This window comes from Canis lupus, chromosome 11 (assembly GCF_048164855.1).
Source record: "Canis lupus baileyi chromosome 11, mCanLup2.hap1, whole genome shotgun sequence".
In the NCBI taxonomy this organism is placed as follows: Eukaryota; Metazoa; Chordata; class Mammalia; order Carnivora; family Canidae; genus Canis; species Canis lupus.
In genome coordinates, this window is record NC_132848.1 from 26394613 (window position 1) to 26414173 (window position 19561).

Genomic DNA, 19561 nt, shown 5'->3' on the forward strand with positions numbered 1-19561 from the left:
TCAACAACACTGAAATCTTATGATTCTGTGAATCTCATCTCCAGAAGTAGATTCTGAATCCATAAAGTAAAGGGAGAGCCAGACCCTGAAAGCGGTGGCCCCACAGCAGGCAGTCATTCCCAGGGGTGGACAGGACCCTGCTCCTGGCCATGCCCAGCTCCCAGCACCACAGGAGCCCCTGTAACATGACCACTTCCACTGCTGCTAACATGGAAACCTCTGGCCAGCAGGCTGGGGCTCTTTCAGCTGAATAGAAAAAGAGCTACTGGCAACCAGGACAGAGAGTGCTAGGCCAGGGTGGGAAGAGAGGGCTCGAGTGGGAAAGCTGTGTTTCCCATGGGTCTGAGAGGCTCTGTGAGCTCTGCTGACCCTGGGAGCTGGAGCACTTTCAATTGCAGCCCTGCCAGCATTCAGCTCTTGCCAACGGCCCCCTGACAGGGGTGCCCACTTCCACTGCAGGGGATGGAAAGGGTGGAGGTCCAGAGCTGGCAGGGATCTGCTGTGGTCAAGAGCAGGCACACACAAAGGTACCACAAGCAGAGCCTGGGGGAAGAAGCAGTAATTTTATTTCATAAGGCAGGCTGGGAGGAATTCAAGGGAAAGAACGACTCATTGTGGCATACAGGCCCTTCTAGCTCATTAAGCAAACCCCCAAAAGAAAGGCCCCAGAGGAGGCCAATCAGTAAGAGAGAGCACTCAAGACAGGGCGCTGGCCCTAATCACGTCCCTATGCCACTGTGGGACCTCCTGCTCAGGGCCTTGGCCACCTCCCCAGCCGGGTCCTCGGGGCTTGGCCAAGAGCATGAGTGTGTGCACATGTGATGCTGGCAGAAGGGGAAATCTAAGCTACCCCTTCCAGAGCAGCCGCCAATATGTATCAGAACCAGACATCTGTACCATTTCGTCTAACAGAACAGAAAAATGACCATAAAAACTGCCTTTCATGTGGTAAGATTAAGGATGATGGGTAGGGGTTGTTTGTTTTTGGTTTTTTGAGTTTTTTTTAGGCTTTCTCTGTATTTTCTAACATCTTCACCATAAGCAAATGGTATTTTCTGAGTTAGGAAAGAACAACAATGTTCAAAACAAGACTAAACCAAAGAGCCTATAAGAACTAGGAGGTGATACCCTAGCTCAAGAACCCTGCTTCTCATCCCATGTCACCTCCACTGCCGCCCGATGCCACCCTCAGCTCACCTTGGCCCGGCGCAGGTCTTTCTCACCCCCGAGCTGCGCCTCGATCAGATGGTCACAGTGGATGGTGGACGGCACAGCCACCTTGGGCAGCCCACTGCTGATGAACTGCAGCATGGCCATCTGGGCCGTGGCATCCTGCATGGCCACGCGGTCCGGCCGCAGCCGCAGGTACGTCTTGCCCCGCTCGATATCCTGTTTGGCTGGGTCATCCAGGTGTCCATATACAATCTTCTCTGAGAGAGTCAGAGGCCGATTCAATCTGGGGGAAGAGGGAGAAGTGCTGGCTGTACAATCCCCTGCCTGCCCACAGCCACTCCCTCTGTCCCACCGTAACCCTGACAGCGGGCAGGGACAGGGGACTCTGCATTCCATGAGGGTGGGCACAAATCAGTCTTGCTCACTACAATCTTCCTAGCACACAGCACTCACTAGGTGCTTTAAAATTACCTGAAAAATAAGTGACAACACCACAAGAGGTGAGCGGGGTGGTTGTTTTTTTATAAAGGCCATCTGTTTTTCCAGCGTGCTGATTGCTATTATCTGAGGGGTACCTATTACACATACATCTCACTATTTAATCCTCCTTGCTATTTAAACAAATAAGCAAGAGGGAAGGGAGGCTCAGCAGAGTGGTGGTAATAGCTCAATAGCTCAATAGCTCACAGCGAGAGTCTTGCTTTGGATCCTCAAATTCTCTCTGTCCACGGCCCCCTGCCCTGTGCCCTCAGCCTCAGTGAGACGCAGAGGATCCCTCCAGCATGCCTCTTGCCCAGCATGCCCCACCTGCCACCCACAACCCTCTGCTGCTTACACTATTGTGCTAAAGCCTTTCCCATTAGCCCCATTTGCTCTCACCCTGTTCAGATAGGCATGGCTATCAGCTCCAAGAATAGAAACCCAGTCATCTCCTTGAGCCCCTCTTTCTGACCCCTCTCCCTGCAGGTCCCACCCTTTCCTTCCTCATCACGGCCAAAGGGGCAGTCTAAACCCGGCTCCTGGGGAGGTGCAGCCCCTACCAGGCCTTAGGTGGCCTCCCACCAGCCACCTCCCAGGTGATACAGGTCAACTCTCAACTACCCACCTCGAGGCTCCCTATGGCCACCACAGCAGCCCTGGCTGGACCTCACACTCTGCCTCCCCAACCTGAGGCCTCCTGGGAAGGGGTGCAGCTCACTCACACCCAACAAGCCAGGAAAGAAAAAAAAGTATCAAACTAAGGAGTCAGAGGTGCTGGGTTTAGACCTGACCCTATTACTAAACCTAGTGTGTAACCAGACAAGCCACTGCTCGCTCTTCTCGGGGAGCTCCCCACCCCATCTCTGAAGTCCAGCACTTGGAGTGTAATGAGAGACAGCTGGCCCTTATATGGCACTTGTTTTTAAACAGCTTTACTGAGGTGTCATTGGCATGCCATAAACCACATATTTAAAGTATACAATCCGCCAGGCTTGATGTATGTATACATCTGTGAACTTACCACTGCAATCAAGATAATGAACGCATCCATCAGCCCCAAAAGTTTTCCTGTGCCCTTCTGTCATCCCTCTCTCCTGCCCCCATCCCTGGAGCAACCAGTGCCCTGCCTTCTGTCACTACAGATTCATCTGCTCACAACATGTCCTTTTAGCTCAGCTCAGCTCTAAGAGCTCTACTGTAGGCAAGTCACCGTATCCTCATGACACAGATGAGGAGACTGAAGCATAGGGAGCTGAAGGAACCCGCCCCGGGTCACAAGCTAGTGAGATAGTGAGACGCAGAGCCAGGACGCAAGGAGCCAGCCATGCAGTGTGGCTCAGCTGGCCATGTCTTTCCACTGCCGTCCCTCTAACACCTGGAAACCAGAACAGGGCCCAGGCTCTGGGATGTGTCCTACAACTCTCATTCTTAGTGCCGTCACCACTAGGACTCTGCTGGAAAAGCAGAGAAGCTTCCTTCCAATAGCCTGGTTCCAGTCCTCACTCCCAGTTACCTAATCCCGAATGCAAGAGTTGCCTAAGGAGCTGGCTCTGGGCAACAGCAGAGCAACCAGCAATTCTGAAAATCTCTACAGTTCTGCTGTCATGAGAACCTTAAATAAAAATAGCACTGGCCTGAGGTACAGCCTGCCCCCTTTTGTGGCAGCATCTCCAACGCCGGCGTATGGGCAGTGACTCACTGCCCAGAGCACAGCCCCTCTTTCTGGCCCCCAAGGGAGACAAAAAATAGCACATGGGCCTTAAAACCAAAGACCTTGACAGCAAATGCCTGAAGTTGTACAAAAAAGCCCGACGATGACAAAAGCCTAAGGCCGGGTTCATTGCCACATTTCCTTAAGGATCAACTAGGGATAGCAAAATGGGTCTCCCATGTCCATCTGTCCCTGTACTTTACTGGGTGACAGAGACTCAGTTTCCCAAGAACAGAACAAGGGCCCCTTCTGTCACGAACACAGGGTAGAGGAAGAGTCCCTCTGGAAGTCCACTGGCTTTTATTTATTTTTTTTTTTAAGATTTTATTTATTTGAGGGACGCCTCGGTGGCTCAGTGGTTGATCCCGGAGTTCAGGATCGAGTCCTGCACTGAGCTCCCTGCATGGAGCCTGCTTCTCCAGTCTCTGCCTCTCTCTCTGCCTCTCTGTGTCTCTCATGAATAAATAAATAAAATCTTTTTTAAAAAAGAAAGATTTTATTTATTTGAGAGACAGACAGAACAAGTGATGGGGAGGGTCAGAGGGAGAGAGAAGCGGTCTCCCCACTGAGCCACACAGGCGCCTCTATCCCCTGGCCTTCTGAAACGTTCTTACATTTTCATCCACTAATCTTTGTTTTGAACAGTCTCACTTCTAACAGGCTCCCAGGGTGGTGGTGCTGCTGACTCACAGACCACACTTTGAGGAGTAAGGCCTACACCAACTGAATCAGAATTGGGGCCCAGGTGCTGGTAGTTTTAAAAGTTTCCGAGGTGGGGCACCTGGCTGGCTCAATTGGTGGAGCATGTGACTCTTGATCTCTGGGTTGTGAGCACAAGCCCCATGCTGGGTGGAGAGATTACTTTAAAATAAAATCTTTTAGGGGCGCCTGAGTGGCTCAGTCCATAAGGTATCTGACCCTCGGTTTCGGCTCAGGTCATGATCTCAGGGTCTTGAGATCCAATCACAGGTCAGGCTCCCAGCTCAGAGCGGAATCTGCTTGAGATTTTTCCCTCTTGGCTTCTCCCCTCACTCTCTCTCTCTAAAAATAAATTAAAAAAAAAAAAACTTAAATATTTTAAAAATAGATGAATAAATGCTTCCAAGGTGATTCTAATGTGCAGCCTAGACAAAACCCACAAGAATGCTAGAACAACCACTGGGGAGCAATGGAACCAGACAGACCTGGCTTGAGTTTAGGTCCAACCACTCAACAGATAGATGAGGGATCCCTGGGTGGCGCAGCGGTTTAGTGCCTGCCTTTGGCCCAGGGCGCGATCCTGGAGACCCGGGATCGAATCCCACATCGGGCTCCCGGTGCATGGAGCCTGCTTCTCTCTCTGCCTCTCTCTCTCTCTCTCTCTATCATAAATTAAAAAAAAAAAAAAAAAAATCCATAGATAGATGACCTCAGACCGGGTATTTCCCTAATCTGACACCCGATTTCCTTATCTGCAAAATAGGGAGGCAGACATAATAACAACCTCTAGGGATTATTGAGAAGAAAAGAAATGCATGTGAAGTACCTAGAACAAACTGGACACTCAGGCAGCTACTACTCTTACAGCCCTCCTTGATGAACATTACTCAGTTCTTACTATAATTAGGCGATGTCAGGCTGGAGGCTGCTGGAGATACAGATTATGATAGTCTCTCCCCTCAAAACCCAAGTGAGGATACCAGTAAACCAAGTGGCAGGGGAGAGGGAGTTTGGGGTGGTGACTAGAGCATTGGACAAGAGCAGGGAGCTAAGGTCCCACCACTTGCCCACTGTGTAGCCTTGGACAAGCTGCTTCTCCACCCGAGCCTCGGCTTCAAATGGGCATACTCATGTTTATTCTCTCTCACTCCCAGGGTCACGGTCACCTGGTGGGCAAGCACCCAGTCCTCTCTATAGTTGTTCAAAAGCCGGGGGGCAATGCTGCTTGCTATGTGCTACCAGCCCCCACACGTCATCCTCCTGTAGCATCGTATCCATTCTTCTGGTGCCAGCATCTAGCCTAGGACCTGGCACACACGAGAGAAATGCAAAAACAGCTGCCATTTTACCAAACGAGGAAAGGGAGGCCCGGAAAAAAAAAGATATTCTCAAGATCCCACCTGAGCTCTCTTCCGGGTCTGAAGCCTGAGCTCTCCTCTAGGCCAACACACTGAAGAGGAAATACAGACAGTTCTCTAGCCTTTGGGCCTGGCGGATCCCAGGGGGCTGGCTTAGGGCCAGTAGTCTGTGCTGGAAAGTGCTGGAAAGGGCTGTTGGGAGGACCAAGTCACAGCACCAAAGAGTGTCTGAGACCTTCCCTATTGCCCAAATCACCAGGCTACTTGACAAGAGATTCTTTCTTAGCAGAGAAGGCCAAGGCCCATCACCAATCTGCAATGTCGTTCCTCGGCAGGGAACTTCATACCCTAAAGGCCATGATCCTACTGTCATCAACAGTCTTCCTTTACCAAGCACCTCCCGTGCTGACTGAAAAGGGCAGGAAGCAGAAGCAGCACACTGTGGCAGTCCCTACAGTGCCCCCCGCCCCTCAGCCTTACCGTTTGCGAACAATGTCAATGTTCTTCTCTAGCAGGTCATAGCGGATGTATTCGTGAGGCTCAAAGTGGCTCATGGCCACCTTGGCCCGTTGGCACAAAACTGAGGCCACATGGTACTGCCGCACACCCAGGGCTTTCTGCAAGAAGAAAGACAACAGCTACTGTCAACAGAGTATTTAGGGTGGTCCCCCCCTGGAAGTGTGGTGGAAAAAAAATGAGGAAGTAGGGCAGCCCCGGTGGCGCAGCGGCTTAGCGCTGCCTGCAGCCTGAGGTGTGATCCTGGACACCCGGGATCGAGTCCCATGTCGGGCTCCCTGCATGAAGCCTGCTTCTCCCTTTGCCTGTGTCTCTGCCTCTCTTTCTCTCTGTGTCTCTCATGAATAAATAAATAAGATCTTTAAAAAAAAATGAGGAAGTATCGAGAACTCCCGGGTGACTGCAGCTTCTGTGTCCTCTTCTAAGGCAGGGGATGATCCAGTAGCCACAGGAACGGTCCCCGTGGCAGGAGGAAGTGCAAGGGATTTGCAGTCAGAATTGCTGGAATCAAAGTCAAGTTCTATCAACTTAGAAAAATCCTCCATCATCTCAGCCCCAGAGGAGATGGGCAGTGGGCTACCACCGGCCACAGTGATCACACCGGGTTATCAGGATGGTTAAATATCAACATATGGGATAGTCCTCACGAGGCTGTAAAGCACTAACCAAATCCTAGCTGTCATTCTATCTATGCAATATGTTCCTTGAGGGTTAGAATCAAGCCTTCTGGGATCCCTGGGTGGCGCAGCGGTTTGGTGCCTGCCTTTGGCCCAGGGCGCGATCCTGGAGACCCGGGATCGAATCCCACGTCGGGCTCCCGGTGCATGGTGCCTGCTTCTCCTCTGCCTATGTCTCTGCCTCTCTCTCTCTCTCTCTCTCTCTTTGTGTGACTATCATAAATAAATTAAAAAAAAAAAAAGAAAAAAAAGAATCAAGCCTTCTTTGTCTTACCCATTTCTGTATCTGGACTCCTGGGACATAGCAGACTTAATAAATAATTACTGAATGAATGGAAAAATGAGGAAAACCCTGTGCATGAGCTCTGATATCTCCCCCCCACACACACACCTTTCTAAAAAGATTTTATTTATCTATTCATGTGAGAGAGAGAGAGAAAGAGAGAGAGAGGCAGAGGCACAGGCAGAGGGAAGAAGCAGACGAAGCAGACTCCCCACAGGGAGCCCAATGTAGGACTTGATCCCAGGGCTCTGGGATCATGCTCTGAGCTGAAGGCAGACACTCAACTGTTGAGCTACCCAGGCGTCTCTAAAGGTGACCCCCTTTAATGTGCAGCAGACGGACTTAACTTCTAATGACTAGAATGGGACATAAGTGAGGCTTTGTGACCTCCAAGACTAGTCATAAAGGTTAAAGACAGTCGCTGTGTTAAGACATTAAGGCAGTGCTGGGAGAGGTCCACTCAGATAGACTCTCTGAGGCTTTTTGCCAATAACGAGCACCACCTTGCATGTGGGTACTCTAGCCCAAGGCCAAGCCTTCAGGTAACCACAGTTCTGATCAACACCTGGATTATGATTTCTTGAGTGACCCCACGCTAGAACCATCCAGCCAAGCCGCTCCCAAATTCCTGGTCCACAGAAACTGTGAGAGAGAAATGTTTATTGTTTTAAGCCTTTAAATGTGGGGGCAATTTGCTTTGCAGTACTAGGTAATTGATTGTCACGATGGGGTTTGTGTTAGTTGATCTTAAACTGTGACAACTTTCACAGGGTACACTGTGATCAGGGAAGATTTCAGGAACCTCCAAAAATGAGAGGGGAAGGAATGGCTGCTTCCCTTCTAGCTGACAGTCCTGGTCTAGAGAATCATCCTGACAGGTAAGGAAAGAGGCAAAGCTCAAGCCACTATCCCAGGCCCCCTTCTCTATGTCACCGGAACATTTAAATCCAAACTTAGCCAAGCCCGGCATCTGAACCAGTACAGGTACACAGCTGCCATTACCTTTTCGGGTCACTCATTAGTGAGAACCGACCCCATTAGGAAACGGGGCCCCAACCATCATCCACCTGACCACCACAGCAGGAGGGTCCTCCCCAGTGCAGACTGCAGACCCCTTACCCTTTCCCAGGGAAATCTTCACTATCTGCCTCTCAGGGTAGGTGTGAAGAACCCACCAATAGCGCATCAAAGGACTTTCAACAGCCTGTGCACAGGCAGGACATGGTATACAGCAGGTATACAGCAGGCGGCTGGGGAAAGCACAGGGCCACTGACTATCAAGTCATCTTGGTCAATTTACCCTAAGCACTTGTTTCCTCAGAGCTGTTGTGGGGATTAGCAGAGGTTACATAAAGTACTGGCACAGTTTCTATTATTACCCCCGTAAGAGAAACCACACAAGCTGTTCTGCAACTTGCTCTTCTCATTTATCAACACACCTTAGACGCCTTTCCAATGTCCATATACAGATCAGATCTACCTTTCTTTTTGTAAATTAATTATCCTAAGCTTAAGTTTCCTTAGAAATAAAAATAAAGGGGCTGGGTGGCTCAGTCGGTTAAGCACCCGACTCAATTTCAGCTCGGTCATGATCTCAGGGTCGTGGGACTGGGCCCTGCCCCAGAGCTCCAGGTTCAGGGAGGAGTGTTTGTCCCTCTCTCTGCTCCTCTCACCCCCACACCTCCCCCTCCCACTCTTGTGCTCTCTCGCAAATAAACCTTATAAAAAGAGAAGATTCTCCCACTGTCCCTCCTCCTCCTCACATAATTAGTTATAAAAAAATATAACACTACCCAGTGTTTGGCCCAGGAGGCAAAACAATTAACTGTAATCATAATCATATAGTGTAGAGAAAAGGTAAAGTCCCAAATTCCCTACAGCAAGGGAACACTTATGCAATCCATGGACACACTGATATCTAAAAAATAGGTTCAGGGTGCCTGGCTGGCTCAGTTGGTAAAGCAAGCAACTCTTGAGCTCTGAGTGGTGAGTTCAAGCCCTATGCTGGGCATGGAGCCTACTTAAAATAAAAAATTAGTAAAAAGCTTTAACCAGATAGATATATAGTTTAAGAAACAATGCCCATTGGGGGGAAAAAGACAAAATAATATGTTCGCATATAGACTACAACTTATGGATATGAGAAAATTATTTATTAACGCCCAGTGATGCCAGCACTATGCTAAGCACTTGGCGAGCATTACATCATCACATCCTCACCGCCATCCAGTGAAGTGTCTCTAATCTTAATTAGCCCAGGTTCCAAGTCAGGAAATCGAGGCTTGCAACAAGTGACTAAGGCCACAGCTAGCAAGTGGGACTCAAATCCAGCCTGACTGACCCACTTACCTGCTGTTGCCCTGGGCATGTTACATAACTCCCCAAGCCTTCCCTCCAAAATGGAGATGAACTCCACTGTTAGTAACAAATAAAATCATTGCGTGCTCAACCCTTGATCACCATGTGTCCTGCTTTCCAAACATCTGTGCACAACAGCCAGCACTGGCCAGGACTTCCTGCCATGATGGATGTGTTCTAGATCCGTACAACCAATACACTGGCCACTAGCCACATGTGGCTGCAGAGCAACTTGGAGGGTGGTGAGTGCAGCTGAGGAGTTTTCAATGTTATTCAATTTTAATAAACTTGAAATGAAACTGCCACATGGGACGGCTCAGGTTTATACACTAATAGGGAAGGAAAGCGTATTTAGGAAGCCCGAACAACTCGTACGTTCATTAGAGCCCTTCTTCTATAAAGGTGACTTTATGCTTTTAAGTTCAGAGCACCACCCACACACCTACCACGCCAAGAGTTCATAATCCCACACAACCATACAACCCACTCCCGCATAATTTCAGAATATTCTCCTGCACGCTTGGCCAAACTCAGCTTCCTTGTATAGACTGCTTTCCAGCTGGGGTCCACCCTCAGGGACCCAGCCTCTCTTCCTCAGGACAACGACTCCCAGACCTTGGATGCATCACAAACTCCTGCGTCTGTTAAAAATACATCATCCTACACGCTACCCACGTCAATGACTCAGTCTCCAGGGTGGGGTCCCTCACTTACTTGAAGTGAGCTGTGCCCTGTCATCTTCTCTAAAATCTCCTCTTGGCCAAAGGTGGCCCAGAGTTATTTTCAACTGTCCCCATACATGGCAGTTTTCCCAATTCCACAATAGCCCGACCATGCCCTGTGCTGAGGACAAAGGGTCTTCACTTCCTTTAAAGCTGCTACCAGCCTATGACAGCCCACCTCACTGTGGATCCCCACCATTCCTTCCAGATATTCTATTCCAGAATAGCCATCTTTCTCAATTGACTACTCTCAAGCCATGCTATACTTGTAGGCTCGGTTTTTTGCACAAAACTCTACTTTAATCTTGATTTAATTTCATCATTGGTTTCTGTCTGCCTCCTGCCCCTGTAGTCCATAGAAGTCCTGGTCAGTCACCCTATGTTCTGACAGACTGGCCCTCCCAGTGTGTGTCAGCCACAAACAGCACAATTCCTAGGCTATTTATCCAAGTCTAACCACCAATGTGACCCATTCCAGGCCAGGCTCCCCAGGGCAGACACTTGGTCAGGTCAACAGTGGTCTATATAGCAACACTCCCAAGGTCTAGGTATTCTATCCACTTCAACAGCCCCCTAACTGTATCTTCTTTCAAGTAGGCTCCATGCCCAACATAGGGCTTGAACTCTTGACCTGAGATCAAAAGTTACATGTTCTATGGACTGAGCCAGCCAGGTGTCCCAATAGCCACCTCAGTGCATTGCCACTAAGAGCCTTGCTTGTTGTTAAGGACTACCTGATTGACCAAACTCTCTGCAGAAATCAATACTCATTCTCACTACTCTATCTACTAATCCCAACAAAAAGTAGAAGATACTAGCTTTGCCGAGACCCTACACAATTCACTTCATCCCTCAAGGCCTTAGTTTTTCGCACCTAGAACAGGTGAAATCTCAGCCTCATTCCCACTTCAGAACAGTGCTGTGAGGGGCTGACATGCACGAAAGGTCACGTGTAAACTCTGGAGCGCTCCCCCACACTGGTAGGCTTACCCCAGAGACGGACTTCAAAGGCGAGGACATTATGTAGCACTCATTCATGAACCCAACAAATCTCACAATGTAAGATGATTACATTATGGGTGATCTCTGCTTCCCAAATAAGAATAAAACAGCCGTTACTTATTAAGCCCCTGCTCTAGTGTCAAGCACTTTCTGTGCCTAGTTTTGAATTCCTGTGACAACAGGGCCAGGTCACTGCCATTCTGGTCTTACAGATACAGGAACTGCAGACCAGGGACGTTAAGTCATATACTGGTAAGTGGTGAGCAGGGAATCCGGGATACAAGTTCAGGTCTGTCTCCTGAGATGGATCAGTTCCCCTGACTTCTGCTACTCTCTCACCTCTCACAGCCCCCCTTTCTCACCGAAGGTGGCACAGTATGATGGTTTGTCTGGACTGAAGATCTGTACTCTGCCCAACCCTGCACCACCACTGAGCTGCTGTGGCCCTGGACAAGTTACTTAGCCTCCCCAAGCCTTAGTTTCTCCATAGAGAAAATTGAGATAAACTTCATAGTGTTACTATTCAATAAAATAGCCTACACTGGGTTTTGGCACAGAGCCTATTCACTACATGTTACACTGTATTATTTTCCTTCATAGAGGAGACAGATGCAGAGTGAGATGTGAAGCTGTGTTCTTCCTCTGGATGCTGGAAGAAGCAGCAGGTCTCTTCTTTCACTTACTGCACACAGTTTTAAAAGCTCTTTTGGGGTAGCCCAGGTGGCTCAGTGGTTTAGTGCTGCCTTCAGCCCAGGGCGTGATCCTGGAGACCTGGGATCAAGTCCCATGTTGGGCTCCCTGCATGGAGCCTGCTTCTCCCTCTACCTGTGTCTCTGCCTCTCTCTCTCTCATCTCTATGTATTCTCATGAATAAATAAAATCTTAAAAAAAAAAAAAAAAAAGCTCTTTGGTTGATCATTTTTCAGAAGATTTAGCTTGGCTGGGCCTTTCACATTCTTGACCATCTTCTCATGTATTCCAGTGGCCATACAATTTCTAAGCCCTCCAGCTTTCCCCAACTTATTCTAAAAATATAAGCTGATGTCTTTTGGTGCATCTCTGCCTTCTCTCCTGCAGATGACTTGCAATTTCTCAGAATTTTCCTAGGAAAGCCTCTCATCTCTCTACTTATAAGGTCCTGGAGGTGGGATCTCTTCTATTTGGTCTCTCAGTGATTCTGAATTTGCCTTCCTCAAAGGCACCGAATATGTTGAACTTCATTGGCCAGTAAAAAAAAAAAATCTAAAGGGATCTGCCACAGTACCTTTGCACATGCTGTTTGTGCAGCTCAGAATGTTCTCTGTCTACCCTTCATTCCTAATCTGCTCTTTGCCTATATCATTCCCATTGATCCTTCAAATTCCAAATTAACAGGGACAGGGAATCCTTCCTGAACTCCCAGCCCAACCAAAGCCTCCTATTATCTATGCCTACTTGCTACTTCTTGACATTCATTTGTGAGATGGTATCTGTCTCCATTGGTGTGTAAGTTCCACTGAGGAGGGATGTGTCAGTTTATTCATAATAAATTTCCCATGCCTGAACACTAGGTCTGATATACGTACTACATAAGTATCAATTAAACTATTATTCTTGCTTCTGTTTGGCCAACTAGCTCTTCAATTTGAACAGGGTTAAACACAGAGCAGGTCTGGTTAACCTTGTGAGAGCAAATAGTTAACAAGACAAATCAATAATTTACCAGTCTCAGATGCTCTTGGTTACAGTATAAACACTGTAACAACACTTTTTTTTTTCTTAAGTAGGCACTACACCCAGTGTGGACCCAACACAGGGCTTGAACTCACGACCCTGAGGTCAAGACCTGAGCCAAGATCAAGAGTCAGGTGCTTAACCGCTTACCAGAGGCTTAACTGAGCCATCCAGGAATTCACAGGTTCAGTGTTTTTGAAAGACAATTAGGTAATATTTATTGAAATGTAAAATGTAAAAAAAAAAAAAAAAGAAAAGAAAGAAAGAAATGTAAAACGTTTGTATCTTCTAACTAGCTTTCCCCAATTCCAGAAAGCTAGCTCACATAAATGAACACAGATAGGCAAGGATATTCTCTGCAGCACTTTTTTAAAATTAACTTTTTCAAAAGATTTTATTTATTCATGAGAGACACAGAGAGAGAGAGAGAAGCAGAGAAATAGGCAGAGGGAGAAGCAGGCTCCCTGTAGGGAGCCCTATGAGGGACTTGATTCCAGGACCCCAGGATCACGCCCTGAGCTGAAGGCAGACACTCAACCACTGAGCCACCCAGGCATCCCTGCGGCACCATTCTTAAGAGAACAACCAACTGTCCAAAAAATAGGGCACTGATTGAATAAATTCTGGTTCATCCACCAAGGAATGCCATCTTACAGCCATTTAAAAAGAATTAACTAGGGCAGCCCAGGTGGCTCAGTGGTTTAGCGTTGCCTTTAGCCCAGGGCATGATCCTGGAGACCCGGGATCGAGTCCCATGTCAGGCTCCCTGCATGGAGCCTGCTTCTCCCTCTGCCTGTGTCTCTGCCTCTCTCTCTCTCTCTCTGTCTCTCTGTCTCTCATGAATAAATAAATAAATAAAATCTTAAAAAAAAAAAAAGAATTAACTAGAGGGGTGCTTGGCTGGCTTGTGTGACTCGATCTCAGTGTCATGAGTTTGAGCTCCATGTTGGGTATAGAGTTTACTTAATTAAAAACTTTTTTAAAAAAGGAAATAATTAGAGGTGGTGGTCCTATAACACTGTGAATGTAATTAATGCCACTGAATTGAATACTTAAATATGGTTAAAATGTCAACATTTATGTTACATATTTTACCTTTTAAAAAAATAATAAGGTAGATCTACCTTTACTGGGAGAGAAAAACTTCCATGACACATTCAGGGAAAAAATAAGTAGAAGATGGCATTATAATAAGAGCTCATTTCTATATAATTGTAAATAACAATTCACACATATAGATATGTTTTAAAAATGATATGTCTGAACTGTGCATAGCAATTATCTCTAAGAATTAGAATTATGGGCACTTTTACTTTCTAGGCCAAGTATTTCTCTTTTTTTTTAAGATTTTATTTATTTATTCATGAGAGACACACAGAGAGAGAGAGAGGCAGAGACACAGGCAGAGGGAGAAGCAGGCTCCACGTAGGAAGCCTGATGCGGGACTCGATCCCAGGACTCCAGGATCACACCCTGGGCTGAAGGCAGGCACCAAACCGCTGAGCCACCCAGGGATCCCCTCTATAACTTTTAAATGTAATGTGATATATAGGATATAGGAGCTCCTTTTGTAACCAAGAAAAAAGAATGAGCAAGGCAAACAGGTGCAGAAAGCATGTGGACTGTGGAATGGTGTTAATACAATCATTTACTGGCAATTTGACAATCAACAATTTTTTAAAAAAATAAACCCTTGTTTCAGCGATTTACAGGAATTTATCATTAATAAGGAAGACACAGGGACGCCTGGGTGGCTCAGTCAGTTAAGTGACTGCCTTCAGGCTCAGGTCATGATCCCAGGGTCCTAGGATGGAGCCCTGTGTGGGGGGTTCCCTGCTCAGCGAGGAGTCTGCCTCTCCCTCTCTCTGCCCCTCCTCCCCTCCTCCTGCACTTTCTGTCAAATAAAATCTTCAAAAAAAAAAAAAAAAATTAGGGGATGCCCGGGTGGCTCAGCAGTTGAGTATCTCCCTTCGGCTCAGGGTATGATCCCGAGGTCCTGGGATCAAGTCCTGCATCAGGCTCCCTGTAGGGTTCTCCCTCTGCCTATGTGTCTCTCATGAATAAGTAAAATAAAAAAAAAAAAAAAAAAAAGGGAAGAGGGAAAAAAAATACCTTTATACTAGAAGGGCAACCATTACCTTAACCCAGAGATCAAGCTTAGCATTACCAATAGCAAGAGTACGTGACACTCATCTACCTGGTGGGACAGCAACACCTAAGAAGAATTCTTGTCAGGGTGCCTGGCTGGCTCAGTCAGTAGAGCATGAGACACTTGATCCTGGGGTCATGGATTCAAGCCCCACCTCAGGGGCAGAATTTACTTAAAAAAATAAATACGAAGGAAAAAAGAATTCTTGTTCAAAAAATGTTTAACCTGAATCTAAACAGGCACTGGGACCTTAGCCACAGCCCAAGGGGAAATCATGGAAAGAAACGACAATCAATCAAATCCAGGATGTGGACTTTCTACAAGAAAACTGGCCTGGTATCTCTGAAAAGTCAACATGACAGGGTAAACAAGGTGTATGGGAGGTGGGGGTTGAGAGTGTTCTAGAGTAAGAAAGACCTTTAAAAGAGTAAATACAATGTGTAAATTTTTTTTATTACATCCTGATTTGGAAAAAGACCACTACCAAAGACATTTTTGGGAGAACAGATAATGGCATTATAGTTCCATAGCTAACTAACTTATTAAGAAACAAATGTTGTAAGTTTTTAGGAATGAGGTGTCACAATGCCTTCAATTTATTTTGAAATGGTCAAGAAAAAAATAATAAAAAATAATTAAAAACTACATAGTGAAGCAAGCAAGTAAAACAAAATGTTACTAACTGTTCAAACAAGATGGTAGGCATGTATATGGGTGTTCTTGCTACTACTTTCTACTTTTCTTTATGTGTAAAATTTTATAACAAAAAAATACTTTGAGAAAGACAACAATTATGGTTTAAATTTCCTTCTTTTTTGTTTTTTAAGTAATCTCTACTCCCAACGTGGGGCTCAAACTCACCACCCCAAGATCAAGAGTTGCATGCTCCACCTATTAAGCCAGCCAGGCACCCCTAATATTTCTTATAATTAGAAAAAATATAACTGTTAATTTTTAATTAAAAATTAAATGCTCAAAACCAAAAATAAATATTCTTGCAGACTGCTTGCTGTGGAGTAAAAGCAAACTGATCTTTTTCATAAAACAGTTTGTCAGTATGAAACCCACAGTAATATCCTTACCCTCTGACCCAGCAATTCCATATCTTTTGTTTTTTAAGATTTTTATTTATTTATTCATGAGACACAGAGAGAGAAGCAGAGACATAGGCAGAGAGAGAAGCAGGCTCCATGCAGGGAGCCTGATGTGGGACTCGATCCCAGATCTCGGGATCACACCCTGAGCCAAAGGCAGATGCTCAACCACTGAGCCACCCAGGCGTCCCCCACATTCTATATCTGAAAATCTATCCTTGAGAAATAATTCTAAACATGAAAATGATACTGTATGCGTTGAGTAGTTCACTGCATTACTACTTATAGCCCCTAAAACTAAAAGCAACTTAACATGTTTAATTTCTATGGATAGGAATGATAGGTTTAAATACTAAGTAGCAACACAGGAAAGTGTCTGTGATATAATAATAAATGAAAACACTGTCTACAATGCTAAAACTCATGTTCACAGGGGAAAAAAGACCAAAAGGAAATGCACTAACATCATAAAAAATGTTTGGGTTAAGTGGGAAATTTTTCTTATATTTTTTTATTTTTCTTTTCCTATAATTCTCCAAATTTGTATTAAGGTGATGTGTAGCTAAAAAGATAGCAAGCTGTTTTCAGCTGGCGTAGAGGGAGCTGAAATCCCCTAGTGTCACTGTATTTTTGTCCTTGAACTCTAATTTTGCAATCCAACATTCCGATGAGGGCACCACGCTCAGACAGCCAAAGAGCCATGGTGTGCCTGCCCCATGGGCTACTTCCTCATGTGTGGATCAAACAGAGAGCCCCCCACGTGACAAGAAGGAACATTCGGGGCATGGGAGTCCAGAGATCTGGCCTCCTAGCTAGGCCACTAGGTACCCTTGCAGTAATCTCACTTTTCTGTGTCTCCCTTTCCCCATCTATGAAATGGGAGAAGTGGATCATTCCAGCTGCATCAAAGCCACCTGAGAGGTTTCAGCTTCTAGGCCCTACCACGCCCAGACCTCTCCATCAGAATCACCTGGGGTAGAGCCTAAGCCTCGGTAAAGACTACCAAGTCACTCTGATATTGCCATGTCTGGCAACCACTGACTAGATGTTCTCCAAAGTTCTTTCCAGCTCAGAGATTCTATAAATATTCCTCCCCAGCAAGCAGGTTCTCAGATAAACCCGTGTATTCCCCAAAGGCCCAGAGGAAAATGTAGCAATGTCAGAATAGATTTATCTGTACCAGGGAAGAAAACCTCCAGAGCTCAGGCTTTTCCGAATTAGCCATAGCCTTCGCCTTCATTTACACATGGGTGAGGATGCAACACTATGTATGTATGCGCACATAAAACGCAACCCAGGATGGTGTCACAGAAAGCGAAACAGATTCAGAACGGTACATGCTTATTATTGGCCGCCTCGACTGACCAAACTGCTTACTCTTTCTATTTTAAAATATTAATAAGGAAGAATAACCTCTGTCTAGACTACCTCATTTAACAAACAACAAATACCTTCCTAGGTGCCAAACACTGTTACCACATGGTTCCCACCCCTTCCAAGTTAAGGCCCATGAATAAAATACCTTATTTTTTGGACATTACAGCTAGGTAAACAGATCAGCGAGCCGCTGGGAGGCAATGGTGGGGGTGGGGAGGTGGGGGGGAGGTCAGGATCTCCGCACACCTATGTCCCATGTGGTACAGCGTGCCTGAGGAAAGCTTAGCTATACCCACTAAATTCCACCACCACCACGCTGTCCCTACGGGCAGGATCACAATCTGGTAGGATAAGGCAGACATGAAAACAAAAAGGGTGGTAGTATTAAAGTTGCTACTGAAGACATGAGGTCTATCTACTGTGGCTAGTGCATATAAATCACACCATAGGGGCTCTTTGTGTCTTCCTTTTTTCCCTTAGCATTATAGATTATCTTTTCTTGAAGGCAAAAATCTCACTCCATTCATTTCATGATCCAATGACAGGTCAGGATAGGGCAATTTGAACAACACCTGAGAGAACTCACAATTTAGAGAGTTACAAATGTCAGGGCCAAATAGCCCTAAGAAATGACTGGTTCACGATCACCCTGGACCTTTGCTGAGCATCATCAGGCTCTCTACCATGGTTCTGTTCAGTCTGTGGTGCCAGAGGCACCCAGGCCTCAGCCACCTGCTTGGTGCCTCTCTGCGCACAGCTATCCACCAAGAAAATTGGAAAAATAAAGACAACATAAGCAAATTTTTTTAAAAAGTCAAATTTATTAAATTTAAAACATGTCTTTTGTTTTGAATCTTGCCTTCCTATACCTTTCATGTTAAAAAAGGCCCTTTAAGTAATGATCTAATAGTGGAAAATGGTTTGTTTGGCACACAGTGGGGGAGGTGTTGTTTTGGTTTCCTTGATGAGATTTAACACCTGCAAACTCATGTTGATCCCCTCAATTGTGTGCACATTCTGGGCTGTCATGCAACTTCTCCAGAACACAACTGTTTGGGGGGTTTCGGGGGGCAGGTACAATCACTGGAGAAGATACGAGGAAGAAAAAGCTAAGATTTTAATTTTACCCTCAGGATCACAGTAGCATCCAGAAATATGAGAACTGATGAGCACAGCTGACTGGGGAAAACCATCTCTCTTCACTGTCCCTTTTCCCTCCTACCACCAAACCTTATTCACTCATATTTATTCATTCATCTGTCCATCAAATAGTTACTGAGTGACTGTGGGTGCCAGGCCCTCTTCTAGGCACTGAGGATACAGCAATGAACAAAACAATCTTCTTGGACCTGACATTCCCCAGCCTTTGAGAAAGTCAGATGGAGACAGAGACAGAGAAAAAAGTAAAACCTCTGTCAGATGTTGGTAAGCATCATGAAAGAGGATGAAGCATGAGTGATGGATAAAAGAGCCAGGGCAGTGTGGGGAGGTGCAATTTAAAATAGGATAGTTGGGAAAGGCTTCTATGAGAAGGTGACATTGAACAATGACCTGACAAAATTTACAAGCCAACCTACAGAATGAAGGAAAAGCATCTCCTACAGAAAACCCAAGGGTCCTCTAAAGTGAGGTGGTAACTTTTGTTTTCAAAGAACAGCAAAGGGGTATTTCTACACCCACATTGATAACAGCATTGTTATGATAACAGTCAAAAAGTGGCAGCAACCCAAGTATCTATTGATGGATGAATGGATAAAGTGTGATGCATACATATAATGGAATATTCCTTGAAAAGAAATTTTGGAGCACCTGGTTGGCTCAGCCAATGGATTGAATAAATAAAAGATTTTAAGTAATCTCTCCACCCAACTCAACATAGGGCTCGAACTCACAACCCTGAGAACAAGAGTTGCATGCTCCACTGAGTCAGCCAGGCGTCCTTGAAAAGAGTTTTAAAAGTCTGAAAAATCCTGACACATGCTACAACGTGGGTGAACCTTGAAGGCATTATGCTAAGTGGAATAAGCCAGTCACAAAAGTACAAATACTTTATGAATTCCAGTTACATGTGGTACCTGGAATAAACAAATGGATAGAAAGTAGATGGTAGTTGCCAGTGCCTGGGGGAAGAGGGAAATAGGGAGTTAGTGTCTAAATGGGGACAGAGTTTCAGTACAGGACAATGAAAAAAAGCTCTGGAGATGGTAAGTGGTGATGGCTGCCCAACCATGCTAAGGTACTTGATGCCA

General features: G+C 46.0%; 1 protein-coding gene and 1 long non-coding RNA gene across 3 annotated transcripts in view; one reads left to right on the forward strand and one right to left on the reverse strand.

Moving 5' to 3' along the window:
* The window catches only part of ACO2 (aconitase 2), a 56219-nt gene that overhangs the window by 16229 nt on the left and 20429 nt on the right, over positions 1-19561 (reverse strand). For both annotated transcript variants that reach the window (XM_072843776.1, XM_072843775.1), the window contains exons 2-3: positions 5902-6038; positions 1198-1456 (exon numbers count right to left, since the gene is read on the reverse strand). In XM_072843776.1, the coding sequence (XP_072699877.1) occupies positions 1198-1456; positions 5902-6038 (396 nt within the window). The remainder of the gene's footprint in view (positions 1-1197; positions 1457-5901; positions 6039-19561) is intronic.
* On the forward strand, positions 7402-11462 carry LOC140642762 (uncharacterized). The gene is made up of 3 exons (XR_012039160.1): positions 7402-7541; positions 7668-7775; positions 11328-11462. It is a non-coding gene; the product is annotated as an uncharacterized lncRNA (long non-coding RNA).